At 48.2% G+C, this 15,845-nt stretch overlaps 1 protein-coding gene across 3 annotated transcripts; it reads left to right on the forward strand.

Moving 5' to 3' along the window:
- The first annotated feature begins 278 nt into the window (after positions 1-278).
- LOC128820908 (uncharacterized) lies at positions 279-15,629 on the forward strand. 3 transcript variants are annotated; one of them, XM_054001749.1, is made up of 8 exons: positions 337-361; positions 2,970-3,022; positions 5,527-5,585; positions 6,835-6,882; positions 8,317-8,475; positions 9,877-10,041; positions 11,147-11,311; positions 11,542-11,652. In XM_054001749.1, the coding sequence occupies exons 3-8, from the start codon at positions 5,570-5,572 to the stop codon at positions 11,595-11,597; spliced, it is 609 nt and encodes a 202-aa protein (XP_053857724.1). In that variant the 5' UTR covers positions 337-361; positions 2,970-3,022; positions 5,527-5,569; the 3' UTR covers positions 11,598-11,652. The 3 variants fall into 3 exon arrangements, with proteins under 3 accessions (XP_053857725.1, XP_053857724.1, XP_053857726.1); XM_054001751.1 differs by lacking the exon at positions 11,542-11,652 and adding an exon at positions 13,300-15,629 and having other exon boundaries at positions 343-361; XM_054001750.1 differs by lacking the exon at positions 2,970-3,022 and having other exon boundaries at positions 279-361; positions 11,542-11,651.
- The last annotated feature ends 216 nt before the right edge of the window (positions 15,630-15,845 follow it).

Below are 15,845 nucleotides of genomic sequence, written 5' to 3' on the forward strand. Positions count from 1 at the left end.
GCAGCTTAGTGTCCAAAAACATCCGGACATCCGTAATTCTTTGCTTTTTATTGTCTCGTAGTGTCCTAATCCTCATTGTCCAAATTTTCACTAATCTAATTTTATTACTATTTTTTAATAACTATTTTATTGCTAATAAACTTTTAAGATTTTAAAAAACAAGTGATTGGTGTTTTTCACAAGTTTCCAGGCTGAAAACTGATTTACAGGAAATCAGTGTAAAACCGAGAAAGGAGGTGCTGGGGGAGGGAGGAGCCCGTGGGGGTGGAACGGGGGCGGGCAGGGTGAGATACAGCCGGGACGAGGAGCCCCCGGTGTTCAGAGCCCAGCGCGGAGCTGCTTGTTCCTAGCCCTGTCCCAGGTAAGCGCCGGCCCCTTGCTCCTGTGTTTCCCCAGGGCTCGCTCCTTCTCCCAAAATTGATGTTTTCAGCCCAAAAGCTCCCGAAATCGCCGCTTTGGAGCTCCAAAGCTCCCTAAATGGGGGCTACAGAGCCCCAAATCGGCTTAATTTGGGGGTTTTTTTGAGCATAAAAGCTCTCTAAATAGTTCTTGCTGATCTGAAAATATCCCCAAATCACACTCCCTGATTCCCAAAGCTCCCAACACGACTTTTTCTCAGACTTGAACTCCCCAAACCAGGGTTTCATAGGCCTCTATGGCCCTAAATTGGTGTTTAAGAGCCCCAGTGCTCCCTAAATTAGTATTTCTGAACCCAAATGCTGTTTCAGGTCTTAAAAACTCCCCAGGCAGGTGTTTCTGAGCCCCAATGCTCCTGAAATTCCTGTATTCTCAGCTGTGAAATTCCCCTTCCCAGCTGTGGAGTTCCTCTTCTGAAGCTCTGGTGCTTTTGAGGCCAGAAGTGCCTTGAAATGGTATTGCTGAGCCCCAAAGTATTCCCAAAATTGATGCTTTTGAGCCCCAAGTCTCTAGACATTGATTTTTCTGAGTCCTAAATTTCATTAACTTGGTGTTTCTGAGCCCTGAAGCTCCTCAAGTTGCTTTTCCTGACCCCCAAAGCTTCCTGAGTTCCCTTTTTGAATATTGCAGTTCCTTAAACCTGTGCTTCTGAGACCAAGAGCTCCCTAAATTGGATTGTTGAGTTGTAAAGCTGTCTAGAGTGGATTTTCTGAGGCCAAAAGTTCCCCAAATCAGTGGGTTTGAGCCCAATGCTCCCTAAATTGGTGTTTCTCAACCTCAATGCTGCCTAAAGTTTGGGCTTGTTCAGAGCCCAAAATCTCTCTAAATCAGTGTTTGGGACCTCAAAGCTCCCTAAATCCCTGAGGCCCAAAGCTCCCAAACTTGCAGTTTCTTAGCCCAAATGTTCCTGAATGGGAGTTTCTGACCCCCTGAGAACCCAAAATTGCTTGTTTTGATCTCAGAAGCTGCCTACATCTTTTTTTTTTTCGGAGCCAACCCCATGCCTAGATGGTTTGGAAGGCTGTGCCTGAATGCTGGTGGGATGCAGTGGAAGGGGAGATGCTCTGCCAGAGAAGTGTCAGGGAGGATGAGGATGGGAGGTGTGAAGAGCAGCTGGGACACGTGGAGATCCTCGGCAGGATGGGCAGAGGTTAAGTTGACTTGTGTGAGTGAGCAGTGGAGGGGTCAGAAAGGGAGGACACGGTCTTGGCAGTTTAGAAACTCCCTGATCATCAGGGAGAGTTGGTAGAAGAGCTCAGGGGGCAACCTGGAGGGGTCTCCAGGCCAGCGAGCAGGTTCCCATGGGGAATGGCAATTGGCCTGGCATTCATGGCCAGGCAAAGCAAAGGGCTCCAGCAGCGTGGGGGATCTGGGAAGGATGGCTCAGCAGAGCTGCCTGGTGGGTGAACAGAGGGGATGCTCACGGGGACCTGGTCCTGCCCCAAAAGGAAGAGCTGGGCAGGGATGTGCTCATCGGTGCCAGCCTGGGCTGTCACAGCCAGGAAATAGCGGGGTCCCGGGCGCCAAGGGGCAGGGAATGAGGCCAGCAGCTGAGCACGGAGCTGGGGCTCCAGAGGAGAAGACTCTGATGAGCTTGGGGTGCTGAACCAGGTGGTGGCAGGGGCAGCAGCTCCAGAGGGCTCCCACCCCCACGGGCTCCTCCCTCCCCCCCAGCACCTCCTTTCTCGGTTTTACAGGGATTTCCCGTAAATGCCTTTCAGGAAATCTGATAGGCTATACAGGGCAGGCGGAGCACATGAGCCAGCTGCAAAGCAAGCCAACAGCGCCCGGGGCTGTGAGAGCAGGAGCACAGCCAGGGAAAGGTTTGACCCCTCTGCTCAGCACATTCACGCCACACCCTGCCCAGCGACGGCGGGGCTGTGGCAGTCAGGAGCCACCGCCCTGCTGGGTCACTGAGGTGGCAATGCTCCAGCTGTCCTTCAAGTGCCGGTGGGATTTCCTTAAGAATATCAGTGTCTGCAGCAACAAAACCAACAACAAAAGCATGACCCTGCCCAAACGGAAACGTCTGCAGCAGAGCAATCTGCACAATCTGCAGTCGCCCCTCTGGGCGAGGCCAGTGGAATCACTATTGGCAGTACACAGCAGTGACACCCCCTTCTCACAAGACTTCTCGGCAGTGACTGTCCCCTGGGCTGGGCACTGCTGAGGCCCCTCAAGTGTCCAGTTCTGCCAGAGAGAATTGAGTGGGGAAAGCACGCTGCTCCCCGGGCCATCCTGGGGCCTTCACTGGGCTTTGCTGAGGTTTGAGGGAGCCCTGCTGCCCTCCAGAGCCCCCAGGGCTTTCAGTGTCTTTGCCTCAGCAAGGCCTAGCTGTGCTGCAGAGGGTGGGGGACCAGTCAAGAAGGGCTGGAAGGAGATGACAAATTTAATATTTTATAGAATTCCCATTCAAAGTCCATTGTCCTTCCTGCCCACAGTCTACAGACACTAATCCAGTTTTTAATTCATTCCTACAAAGAGAAAACATTGTCAATTCAGGCCTTACTTATTTATTTAATGGTTTGTTGTTTTTTTTTTTTTTCTGATAGCAAAAATTGTTGCAGTGACTCTTGCTACACATTAACTGGGAGAAAAGTAAAAAGTAAGTGGCATATTGATTAGGCACAGCCTGGATGCCATGAATACATTATGGCCAATTGTTTGTTTCTTTGATCTTGGCTGATCAGAAGAATTTTTAGTCTGAATATATAAAGAATAATTATTTCATGGAGTGAGTATATAACTTAATAATATAAAATATAAAAATGAAAACAATAGCTCACCTTAGTACCCCATACAAAGCATAATGTAATTTTACCACCACTCATACAATCCTGGATTTAACTCAAATACTGGTATTAATGTTGTATGAGACTCAATGCATAATCTAAAATTTCTAATTTATTTGGCCTCTGTTGGCAGACCAGACTCTGTTGGTCTCTGGGCTACAAAGCCATCACTGACAATGCAGAAGAGTTTCTTTTTTTTTTTCCTGGCCATACTTTTTTTTTCTCCTCTCTTCCCTACCCCCCCACCTTAATTTTCTTTTTCCTTCTCCTCCCCTCTCCTGTCTTTCCCCCTTCTTTTTCTTTTTCCCCCTCAAAGGTTTAGCTTTGGCTCAGGATTGCAGATTTGGTCCTGCATAAAATAATTTTCCTATGTAAACCAGTTATCAGGGCTCCTTCTAAGTATGAAAGAGAGACAAAGAGAGAAAGAGAGAACAATTTGTTCCTGACTGTGAGAAGTGGGGTGAGTCATCCCTGGAAGCACAACCATCTTTCCATGAGTGGTGATCTGAGGTAATGTCTGTGTTCATCAGTTATAGATGGCAGAGGCACGTTCAGGACAGCTCCATGTGCACATCATCTGTTCATTGTTACTGTTTGAGAAGCCATCACGCTATTGCTCTGCTTTCAGGAGAAAACCACTCAAACTCTGAGAGTTTTATGCCATGTATATGCTTTCCCTCCTTTCAGACCAGAGCAAAATAGGAAAAGGTAGTGGGAGGAAATAGAGCAGGGTTCAATGCTGGGAAAGCAACCCTGGCATTTCCTGTCTGACCTTCAGTTAGACCCGTGAGACAACCATGGGCCCTGGGGCTGTGTCTTCTCTTGGGTCTGGGCTGGCATTTCTCTATTTCTAATCCTCAGTGGAGCTCTTTTCCTCACCCGGGTCTGTCTTCCCCTTGAACACCATGAAAGCTTTCTGGACATGCAGCAGCTTTTGGCAAGGGGTTCCTTAATTCAGTCCAGGTCTTCCTCCCTCTCTGGAACATGGCCCTGGGCAAAGCAAACAGAAATCACAAGGAGCAGACAGCACAGGGAAATGGAATGCAAGAAGGAGAGGGAGAGCAGAGCACAGCAGCAAGCTGTGCCCTGAGCAGGCCTTTCCTCACTCCTGAGCAGTCGCTGTTTCTGCCTTCACCTCGGCACTGCTGCTTTGATGGATGTGCTCAGAAGGGACAGGAGGCTTTGCTGGAAGGGTCAGCAGGGCCTTGCTTTCTGCAGCCAGCTGTACAGAGGAGGATATTTAGGAAACTTCCCAGTCTGACCCTTCCCGAGGCTCTCTGGCTATCACTCTCCAGCCACCAGAGATGTTCAGTGCTGGGACCAGAGCCCCTCCACAGCAGTGGCTCTGGTGCCCCAATGGGCCCTGCTGGACTCTCCTGACTCCCAAACTCAGCCCCTGTGTCCTCCCTGGTTCCAGCCCAGGTTTCCCAGAGCAGCATCTCAGCTGTCTGATTCCATAAAGCCATTTATTCCCAGTGCAGTGACACAGGAACAGCCTGAGCTGTTCCCCCAACAAGGGAGCCCCTCAGTTTTATCCCCTCACAGTCTGCATGCCCAAGGTTCAAGTCTGGCTCTTCCTCCTGGGCCCTTAGCTCCTGCTGGGTCTCTCAGTGTCCCTTCCCCAGCTGTGCCACCACACTTGGAGCCCTTTGTTGTGCTTTGTTGGCCGTTCATGAGCTCTTGTCTCAGGCTCTCACTTGGAGCTCAGCTTGTATCTGGCACTGCCTCTGGCCCAGCCACCTGCACCAGGTGTGTTCACAACCAGGAGGAGGGGAGAATGGGAGTGAGGTGGTTTCAGTTCTTTGTTACTCGGCTTGCTGTTCTATTGGGAATTGCTGAGAAAGCAAAGCAATCGTCCCCAAGTCCAGTCTGGTTTGCACCTGGAGAGGGATGTCCCAGGCTCTCTGTGAGCTCTTCAGTCGTATTCTTCCTCCTGTCCAGTTCAGGGTGGGGGAATGAGAGAAGTTTGGTGGGCATCTGGCAGCCAGCCAAGGTCACTTGTCCTTCTCCATAGATTTCTTCATAGCTGGTGAGGATAACCTCCAGGATTTGAGTCTGAAGGAATGGAAAGTGGTCCCTTTCCTTTGTGGAAAATTGTGGCTGGGGTTGAAGTGTGCAGGTTCTGCACTCTGCAAAAGCAGAAGGTCTTAATTTTGACCAAGGACAATGATGTCTGTGAGAATTCTCAGAGCTCCAGGGCAGACAAGATGGGTTAGGGACAGCTGGGAGTACAATAGAGCATCTTATCAACTGTGTTATCTTCTCTAGTTCTGTGCTCACCACAGATATTTTGTCCCTCTTTTCCCTTGCATTGCAGAGTGAACCTTGAGAAGAGGACACGGGAGACGAGAAACAAAGACATGGCTGCATATCTTGGTAAGAGCTGAATTCTGTTTAGACAGTGATGGAAGGGAAAACCAGTAAATTAAAAAACCATGAGTAGATCAGAGGTTTGAGTAGTATAAAAGATATAGGTGTCCCAGAAAAGCTTTTCAATGCATTTTTTAAATCCTTAGGGAAATACCATAGTGAAGCTTTTTAATTTTTCTTTTATTTTTCATGTGAACCTAATGGCCACAAAAAAAAAAAAAAAGAGTTCATAGCAGCATGTCCAAGGAGGCCAAATTGAATCCATAAGTAAGTGTGGACTCATGGATCCCATTCCTCTTGTCTGTGACCATCTTTGGGAACCCTTGGGATGGGATGTGTTATCCCTAAGAGGAGTGAGGCCAGTGAAGGTCTCTCCCCTGAACACGTTGCCTGCAGAACCCCTTCCAGAGCACAGCAGAAAGCCTGGCCTTTGGGGTGGGATTGGTTTGGTCAGAGGGGTGACCTTCTTTGACCAGGAACACGTCCTACTCTAGTGGGGGGTGTTCCTGAGCAGGGCTTTTAGGGTCAGGCTGAAATGAATGTGCCAAGGACAGAGAAGGGACCTGGGAGATTGTCAGCGCAACAGGCCAGGACTGGATATGACATAGATTCTCAAGACATTTACAGAAGGCTGATTATATCTTTATTAAGAAACCCATACTTTGATACCCTAGTTCGCTACAGGTGGACTTGGTTGGTCCTTTAATTAAAACACCATCACCATTGGCTAATTAAGAAAACACCCTTTGGTAAAGAAATCTCCATAACACATTCCACATGTTCACAACACCAGGTGCACAAGTTATGAGAAGAATTATTTCTCATTCTTTTCTCTGCTCTTCTCACAGCCTTTCCCAGAACGATACCTGGGAAAGTTGTGTTTCTCTCTGTGGCCAGAGAGCTGCTGCCACAAGAGATTTCTCTCCACTCCCAGAGTGTGAGGCAGAAGAGTCTCACTCTCTTGTGGGCAGCTGTGCTTTAGTGGGACTGAGGCCCCTGTGTGCTGGCTGAGTGCTGTGGCAGCTGAGGCAGCTTCCTGGCCCAGGACAGCCTCAGTGGGCCCCGAGGGTCAGGAACCCCCCAGCACTGCTGTGGTGCTCCTGGTCCACAGGACCTCATGGCTCCTGGGCCAGCTGTGGGATGTGTTCTACCCTGGAACCTGCTCAGGACAGTCTTGGAGTTCCTTGGGGAAAGGTCCTTGTTAAATGTCCTGGTTTTCTTTTTGATTTTATTTTCATATGTACCTGATATCCAGCAACTGCGGCTGCTATCTTGGGCGTACGAATGATGTTGGACACATTCGGTAAGTGTGCTGGGTCCCATTCCTCTTGTCTATGGCCACCCTTGGGAACCCTTGGGATGGGATGGGATGTGTTATCCCTGAGAGGAGTGAGGCCAGTGGAGGTCTCTCCCCTGAGCATGTTGCCTGCAGAACCCCTTCCAGAGCACAGCAGAAGGCGGGATTGGTTTGGTCAGAGGGGTGACCTCCTTTGACCAGGAACACGTCCTACTCTAGTGTGGGGTGTTCCTTGCAATTGGTAACGATTTCAAAGGCATAGCGCATCCCTTCTGGGATTTCCTTTCCTTTCTTTGAGCACTAAAGGAGGAATCTCACCCTGGGCTTAGCTACAGGGACAAAAGGTAGAAACCTTTCTGCAGGTGAATGCCAGTCCTTGCCCACACTACCTGGAAACTAAACCCTACCAAGCAGGAAGGAGATCCAGAGGTCTGTCATGCATGAGGGCGCGGTGCAGTCAGATGGAGCAATCCCACCTGTCCATAAATTCCCATTTCCAAAGGCCTCCAGCCAGTCTTTGGTTATGTTGCCCATCCCCATCCAGATGCCCAGGACCTCGGGATCCCAGGGTGCAGTGATGTCCCAGCAGTGCGCTTTTCCCAGCACAGACCAGGACAACCTGGCCTCTGCTGGATCCCACATCCTGGATTCTAAGGCCAGCTGTTCTCCTGCCCCTGCTCTTTCCAGCTGGGATGCTGGCAGAGGAATGTCATTCCCTCAAGGGACACTTGGAATTTAGCATGGCCTGGGCTCTCCCCCATCTTGAGGCCTTTGGGCAGTGAGGAGGCCATGGGGTTCCGCCCCCTATTCCTCACCAGCTGTACAGGAGTTCCAAGCTCATGTTTAGAAGGGCTCTCAGTGGTGCCAAGACTCCTTTGAACAGGCAAAAGCTGTTTGAGAAAAAGTCTCCATGTCAGGAAGAAAACTGGGGCTACAGTAGGGAGGCCAAGGCTTCTTCCCAGGCCAAGGCTTTTCCTTTTGGAAAAGGATTTGAAAGCCAGGGTAGTGGTATATGGTGCCCACAGGTGCATCAGCCTGTGAATTCCACATCTCTGTTTTTCAGGGATGAGTGAATTCTTTTCTAAGGCTGCTGAATTAGAAAGGATGATCTAAAGAAAATGTGGTGTGGAGCAAGTGAATTGGTAAATAGGCAGGACATGAGGGAAAGAAGTCTGAGTTTATTGTTTGCCCTCTGAATAAAGAAATAAAGCAAAAAAAGAATCAATTTCCAGATTGCACCTTGAGCACAGTGTTTAATTCCTCTGAAGTGATTAGTTCTCCAGAAAGAGGAGGACAAAAACTACCTGCAGCAAGATCTAAGAAGAGACACATAAGAAGAGACTTTAAAAAAGAGGATATGAGCATCCTCAGAGATAATGGGTGGTCTCCAGCTCAAGGGAGAAAAGTCAGTTTCCCAGTGACACCAATTTTTTTCTACAGGGGGGAGGGAGAAGATCAATAAAGTCCTGGAATCCAAGATGGAAAAGGCCTTCCAGGACTTCAAGAATAAAATGAAAGCTCTGCAGGAAGACTTCAAAAAATTGCAGTCCAGACAGAGAGAAGTTCAGCACCTCAGAGCAGAGTTGGGAAAGAACCCAGGTGAGCAGGGCCATTGCCAAGCAGACTTTCATCTCTCTGAAGGCAGCAGCTGCTCTACATGCCAACACTCTGTGAGCTCATCCTGCTCAGCTCCTCAGAGGGCATGGGGAGGTGTCACCATATGACACAAGGAAAAATGACGCACAACAGCTTTGGTCACGATGAAGAGACTAATTTATTTTTTCTGACTCCAATCTTTTATAGTTCTCAAAAGATGCCAGTGGATTGGAGGGTGAACATGCCACCTCTCCAACGACACTGGACAAACTACCTGTACATCAAATTTCTCCGCCTCTATGAAAGAATGCAAAACAATAGGTTGTTTACAGAAAATTGTGTGGGAAAGTTCTCTGCAAGAATGTAAACTCAGAAGGCTTTAGAAAACTCTAAACCAGGGCGACAGGGAGGGACGGTCCTTCAATGGGGAACAGCTTCTGTGATCCATGGCACTGAAACACCTCCATGCTGAAGTGTTCTCTGCAGGTGCAGGTGGTCAAAGTGCCTCTTCTGTCCCTGACCTTTGCAGAGGGTGTGTGCTGGGAGTCCTCTCGTTGCCTGATACTTGCTAAGGGTCCCCCTTGAAGTCCTGTCCTGGTCTCTCTCCATCTCCTCACTGCCCTTTTCCTGCTGGTCCCAGGCTGGGGCACATGTGAGTTCAGCCTTGTTTCCCTATTGATGATCAGCAGGGAGAGGAGCTTCCCTGAGCAGAGCCTGGATGTGTCTGTGAGCGCAGGGCCTGTGGAGAGCAGCTCTGGCTGCAGGAGCTGGTGCTGGGAAGGGGAAGGGTCAGCTGGGGCACAGACACCAGTGTGGGCCTGGCTGGCCCCAGATTGTGCCCCTGGGCCTGGCTCAGGCAGGACACAAAGTGTGTTGGGAACAGCCTCTTGTCCCCAGGGCAGGGACAGCTGAGGAATGATTGGCCTTCCCTGACCATGGGTCCTGTTTGTGCTCCAGCAAAGCCACGGCAAGGAGCAGGCCAGAAGAGTCCAGGGAAACCCCTGCAATTCCTGCTGGCTTGAGAGACTGTGGGTTTGGGATGAAGTGTGTGGCCCACTTTTCAAAGCTGGAGATCTATTTATTGGGCTACAGAAAGCACAAATGGGAGGTTGAAAAGGAATGAAAATTTGTTCTGAGTTTCTTGTCCCCTCCCTGCTAAAAGCGTGAGGGCAAAGGGAAAACCATTTCCAGATTGTGCCTTCATGGCCAAATGGAATTCCTGTGAGGTGAGGATTTCTAAGCGGGAATGAGGAAGGAATAAAGCACCCACAGGAGTGCCTTGAGGAGAGACCCTCTGTCAGGGGAAGTTAAATCAGAGCCCTTGGGCATGCTTGTGTCAGATAGCTGGTCTCCAGCTCAAGGAGGAAACATCAATGACCCAGAGACACCGTTCTTTCATCCCAGGAAATAAAGAGGAGAAAATTGCCTGGGCCCTGGAATCTAAGTTGAGGAAGAACCTCTGGCAGCTCTCCCCCCGAATTCAAACTCTGGAAGAGGATCTACAGGAATGGCCAAAGGCCACAAGGCATGACCTTCTGCTTCTCAGAGCAGAACTGCAGAAGAAAAAAGGTGAGCAGGGCCATTGCCAAGCAGACTTTCATCTCTCTGAAGGTAGCAGCTGCTCTGCATGCCAACACTCTGTGAGCTCATCCTGCTCAGCTCCTCAGAGGGCATGGGGAGGGACAGTCCTTCGATGGGGAACAGCTTCTGTGATCCATGGCACTGAAACACCTCCATGCTGAAGTGTTCTCTGCAGGTGCAGGTGGTCAAAGTGCCTCTTCTGTCCCTGACCTTTGCAGAGGGTGTGTGCTGGGAGTCCTCTCGTTGCCTGATACTTGCTAAGGGTCCCCCTTGAAGTCCTGTCCTGGTCTCTCTCCATCTCCTCACTGCCCTTTTCCTGCTGGTCCCAGGCTGGGGCACATGTGAGTTCAGCCTTGTTTCCCTGTTGATGATCAGCAGGGAGAGGAGCTTCCCTGAGCAGAGCCTGGATGTGTCTGTGAGCGCAGGGCCTGTGGAGAGCAGCTCTGGCTGCAGGAGCTGGTGCTGGGAAGGGGAAGGGTCAGCTGGGGCACAGACACCAGTGTGGGCCTGGCTGGCCCCAGATTGTGCCCCTGGGCCTGGCTCAGGCAGGACACAAAGTGTGTTGGGAACAGCCTCTTGTCCCCAGGGCAGGGACAGCTGAGGAATGATTGGCCTTCCCTGACCATGGGTCCTGTTTGTGCTCCAGCAAAGCCACGGCAAGGAGCAGGCCAGAAGAGTCCAGGGAAACCCCTGCAATTCCTGCTGGCTTGAGAGACTGTGGGTTTGGGATGAAGTGTGTGGCCCACTTTTCAAAGCTGGAGATCTATTTATTGGGCTACAGAAAGCACAAATGGGAGGTTGAAAAGGAATGAAAATTTGTTCTGAGTTTCTTGTCCCCTCCCTGCTAAAAGCGTGAGGGCAAAGGGAAAACCATTTCCAGATTGTGCCTTCATGGCCAAATGGAATTCCTGTGAGGTGAGGATTTCTAAGCGGGAATGAGGAAGGAATAAAGCACCCACAGGAGTGCCTTGAGGAGAGACCCTCTGTCAGGGGAAGTTAAATCAGAGCCCTTGGGCATGCTTGTGTCAGATAGCTGGTCTCCAGCTCAAGGAGGAAACATCAGTGACCCAGAGACATCATTCTTTCATCCCAGGAAATAAAGAGGAGGAAATTGCATGGGCCATGGAATCCAAGTTGAAGAATATCTGCCGGCAGCTCTCCGAAATAATTCACACTCTGGAAGGAGATCTACAAGAATGTCTAGAGACCACAAAGCGTGACCTTCTGCTTCTCAGAGCAGAACTGCAGAAGAAAAAAGGTGAGCAGGGCCATTGCCAAGCAGACTTTCATCTCTCTGAAGGTAGCAGCTGCTCTGCATGCCAACACTCTGTGAGCTCATCCTGCTCAGCTCCTCAGAGGGCATGGGGAGGGACAGTCCTTCGATGGGGAACAGCTTCTGTGATCCATGGCACTGAAACACCTCCATGCTGAAGTGTTCTCTGCAGGTGCAGGTGGTCAAAGTGCCTCTTCTGTCCCTGACCTTTGCAGAGGGTGTGTGCTGGGAGTCCTCTCGTTGCCTGATACTTGCTAAGGGTCCCCCTTGAAGTCCTGTCCTGGTCTCTCTCCATCTCCTCACTGCCCTTCTCCTGCTGGTCCCAGGCTGGGGCACATGTGAGTTCAGCCTTGTTTCCCTGTTGATGATCAGCAGGGAGAGGAGCTTCCCTGAGCAAAGCCTGGATGTGTCTGTGAGCGCAGGGCCTGTGGAGAGCAGCTCTGGCTGCAGGAGCTGGTGCTGGGAAGGGGAAGGGTCAGCTGGGGCACAGACACCAGTGTGGGCCTGGCTGGCCCCAGATTGTGCCCCTGGGCCTGGCTCAGGCAGGACACAAAGTGTGTTGGGAACAGCCTCTTGTCCCCAGGGCAGGGACAGCTGAGGAATGATTGGCCTTCCCTGACCATGGGTCCTGTTTGTGCTCCAGCAAAGCCACGGCAAGGAGCAGGCCAGAAGAGTCCAGGGAAACCCCTGCAATTCCTGCTGGCTTGAGAGACTGTGGGTTTGGGATGAAGTGTGTGGCCCACTTTTCAAAGCTGGAGATCTATTTATTGGGCTACAGAAAGCACAAATGGGAGGTTGAAAAGGAATGAAAATTTGTTCTGAGTTTCTTGTCCCCTCCCTGCTAAAAGCGTGAGGGCAAAGGGAAAACCATTTCCAGATTGTGCCTTCATGGCCAAATGGAATTCCTGTGAGGTGAGGATTTCTAAGCGGGAATGAGGAAGGAATAAAGCACCCACAGGAGTGCCTTGAGGAGAGACCCTCTGTCAGGGGAAGTTAAATCAGAGCCCTTGGGCATGCTTGTGTCAGATAGCTGGTCTCCAGCTCAAGGAGGAAACATCAGTGACCCAGAGACATTGTTCTTTTTTCACAGGAAACCCAGGAGGAAATTGCATGGGCCCTGGTATGTTGTATTGAGACAGCTGTCCAGCAGCTCTACCCTAGAATTCAAACTCTGGAGTGAGTTACAGGAGAGGCCTCTAACAGAGGGTAGACAGGGTTAAAGGAATAAAGTAGGAATTTATTAAAAGGCCTTTGAAGGATACATCTTGGGCAGTAAAAGAGCCTGACCTTGGCTACACTCAAGAGTGAACCCAAGATGGACACATTATAGATGACCAGTCACACATCTTTACACTTTTATAAGTTTTGGTCCATTTCCATATTGGGGTTAATTGTCCAATTCAAGCTTCAGGTTATGAAGTCCCATTCTCCCAGTCTGCTCTCCTCAATTTGCTGTTGTTTACACTTTTTGGGCCTGAAGCTGCAGCAGTGTCCTTGGTTCTCAGGCTGGAAAAGGATTGTTTTGTCTGACTACACTGTGAAGAGAACTTGCTAACACTCTACATGAGGTTCAGAGTTACATACTAATGCAGTAGAGAATCTGGAAAATATAAAAATTAAAATTGAAGGCATCATTTCCCCCCTTTAGAGGCTTGACAAGGCCTTTGTTGTGTCTCTGTTCTAAATATCTACTAATAATAGGCATTTAATACCAGATAAGTATCTAATAACGGTAAATAACAACAATAAACATCTAACAACAGTAAATATCTAACACCAGGTAAATATCTAATAATCGATAATTATCTAATAATAATCAGTAATAATCAATAATAAGCAGTAATAATCGTCTCACAGTAGTAATGTCTTGCACAGTCTGGTATCATGCAAAGAAGAATAAGGATTATTGTGAACAGACACAGAAGAGGAATAATTTAAAACGTTTTTGTCTGCATTTGTCTTTGTTTTTACAGTGGTTTCAGAAGCAGAGGCTTTCTTTCCTCTGGAGTGGTGAACCCAGGGTCCTTTGCCATCAACTTTGACTGCAGTGAGGGTGGTCAGCAGAACTTGGAATGGTCCTCTCCACTTGGCTTGTAGAGTGTCACTGTCCCACCACTTAACACAGACCCAGTCTCCAGGTTGGAAAGGATCTGCAGGTGTGTCCAGTCTTATAGATCTGGATGGCACAGTGTAATTCTGGAGCTTCTGCAAAGTAGAACCTAAATCCATTAGATATTTCTGCAAATCAAGTTTCCCCTTCATGTGAATTTTACCTGGAACATGTGGAATCTGATATGGCTGCCATACAATATTTCATAGGGACTGATATTATCCCTTCGCCTTGGTTGTATGTGGATTCTCAGTAAAGCTATAGGCAAGGCATGAACTCATGTCATGGATGTTTCCTGACAAATTTTGCTAATTTGTGTTTTGAGAATCCCATTATTACATTCAACTTTACCACTCACTTGGGGTCTATAAGGTGTAGGTCTCAAGAAATTCTCAAAATCTGGCTAACTGCCTTAACCACTGTTGCAACAAAGTGTGGTCCCCTATCTGATGACATCCCCAGAGGAACCCTGAACCTTGGACTTATATGATTGAGCAAAGCTTTCACCACTTTCTTGGCTGTGTTCGTGCAACAGGACTAAGCTTCTAGCCATCCACTGAAGGTGTCAGCTAATACCAGTATGGACCGGTATACCTCCTTGCGTGGGAACTCTGCAAAATCTGTCAGTTAATCTCCAGGTGAAACATAAACTTTAAGGAATTTAGTGATTTTAGAGAAGCTAAGATTTTAGTTAGAGATAAGCCTTACTAGAGTTAATTAAAATAAATGAGTAGGCCTTGATGAAGTTAAGAGTTAATAGTTAACTAATAATTGATTGCTTGTCAACACAATGTTTAGTTAGCTGGGTTTATAATGAAGAATATAGAAACTGAAAAATAGCTTTTAGGAACATAAGACAATTGTAGGCTTCCTCTGCTCTAAAGCCAATTGAAGACAGGGAATGGGAGTCCTACCAAGAGTTCATTTGTCATATTTGCATTGAAAAGGTAGAAAGGTGAGAATGAGGAAGACTTCATTTACTTCCTCATTTTGGGACCCCTCCTCATGAAAGGGACCACTGACCCATTTCAAGGAACAAACTATGCATGCTTGATAGCTTTTGAAATTATTAGCATACAAAGCGAGGAATGGGATGTACCAAAATGATGAATATGTATTTGTATTTTGGGTATTCAATACTTGTGTGGATAAAAGGACTCTGTAATAATTTGAGAGGCACGGTGTGTATTTGGGAGCTAGCCCGCACGCTGCCTGGCGTCGCAATAAACATACTTTCTAACTTTAAACTGTTAGAGAGTTTTTGTCCATCACAGTTGGATATCGGTACTAGATCAATATCCATATTTCTTTAATAAATCACAGGAAGGTACCCTGCTTTTGTTACTCCTAACATAACTCTTTCCCTTGTGTCAGGGTTGTTCTTACAACAGACTTCACATTTGCTCACTACTGATTGTACAATGTCAGTCATTCCCTTTCCTATTACCTTTTTTAGGTGTTTTAGAAGATTTTCAACCTCAAAATGTGTATTTTCATGTTCCCTCTGGGCTAGCTCCCAAAGGATCAGGGGTGAGACTACAACCTGATTTGCTGGTGTGATAGCCCATCTACTTTCTGTGATCTCAGCCTTAAGAAGCTTAATTAGTTTGTAGTCTGCTTGGTCATATTTTGGAGTGAACTCTGACAAATCAACCTCTTTTTGTGGAATTACTGGGTGTCTCAGATTGAGAAGCAAGATGTTTTCTATTGCCATCTGTGTAGTAGTTGCCTTCTGTTAAGTGAGCAGTTTTCCTTATCTCTATCACAACCAATCCTCTCTCAGGGGAGACATCTGCTGATAATGTGCTATTGAATGTCACTGCGTGACTGGTAAGAACTATAACATCCCATTGTGTGATGCTCCGCACAGAGGGAGGAGCCAAGCATTCCTAACTGGATATAATCTGGGATTTGGGGACATCAGAGTCAGCCTTCCCATAAGTTTCCAAGAGGAACAGCTGGGGTTTTCCAGTGGACCTTCAGAGGAAGACTACACCCTTCTACAGGATCACTGCTCCAACAGAACCACATCTGCCACTCCAGGAGGACTGCAGCCACTCCAATTTGGACTGCTACCAACATGTTGGCCAAAGGGGTGTCAGGTTGTTTTCTGACTCTGTCAGTGGTTTTTCTTTTGTATTATTGCATGTATTTTGTTTATTTTCCCTTTTCCTAATAAATTGTATTTCTGGCTTGGAGTCTCTCACTGGTTTTGCTTTCAAACCAGAACACTGCAAGAATCCCTTTTTCTGCAATCTCTCTTGCTGCTTTACCAGCAAAGTGATTTCTCAGTTCTGGAGTGGTTTTCCCTTTTTGGTGACCTCTACAATGCATGATAGCTACTTCTGTGGGTTTTTTTAATGCTCTCTAAGAGAACAAGTATTTGTTCAGCATGTTTGATTTGGTTAC

Source organism: Vidua macroura, chromosome 32 (genome assembly GCF_024509145.1).
Source record: "Vidua macroura isolate BioBank_ID:100142 chromosome 32, ASM2450914v1, whole genome shotgun sequence".
Taxonomy (NCBI): Eukaryota; Metazoa; Chordata; class Aves; order Passeriformes; family Viduidae; genus Vidua; species Vidua macroura.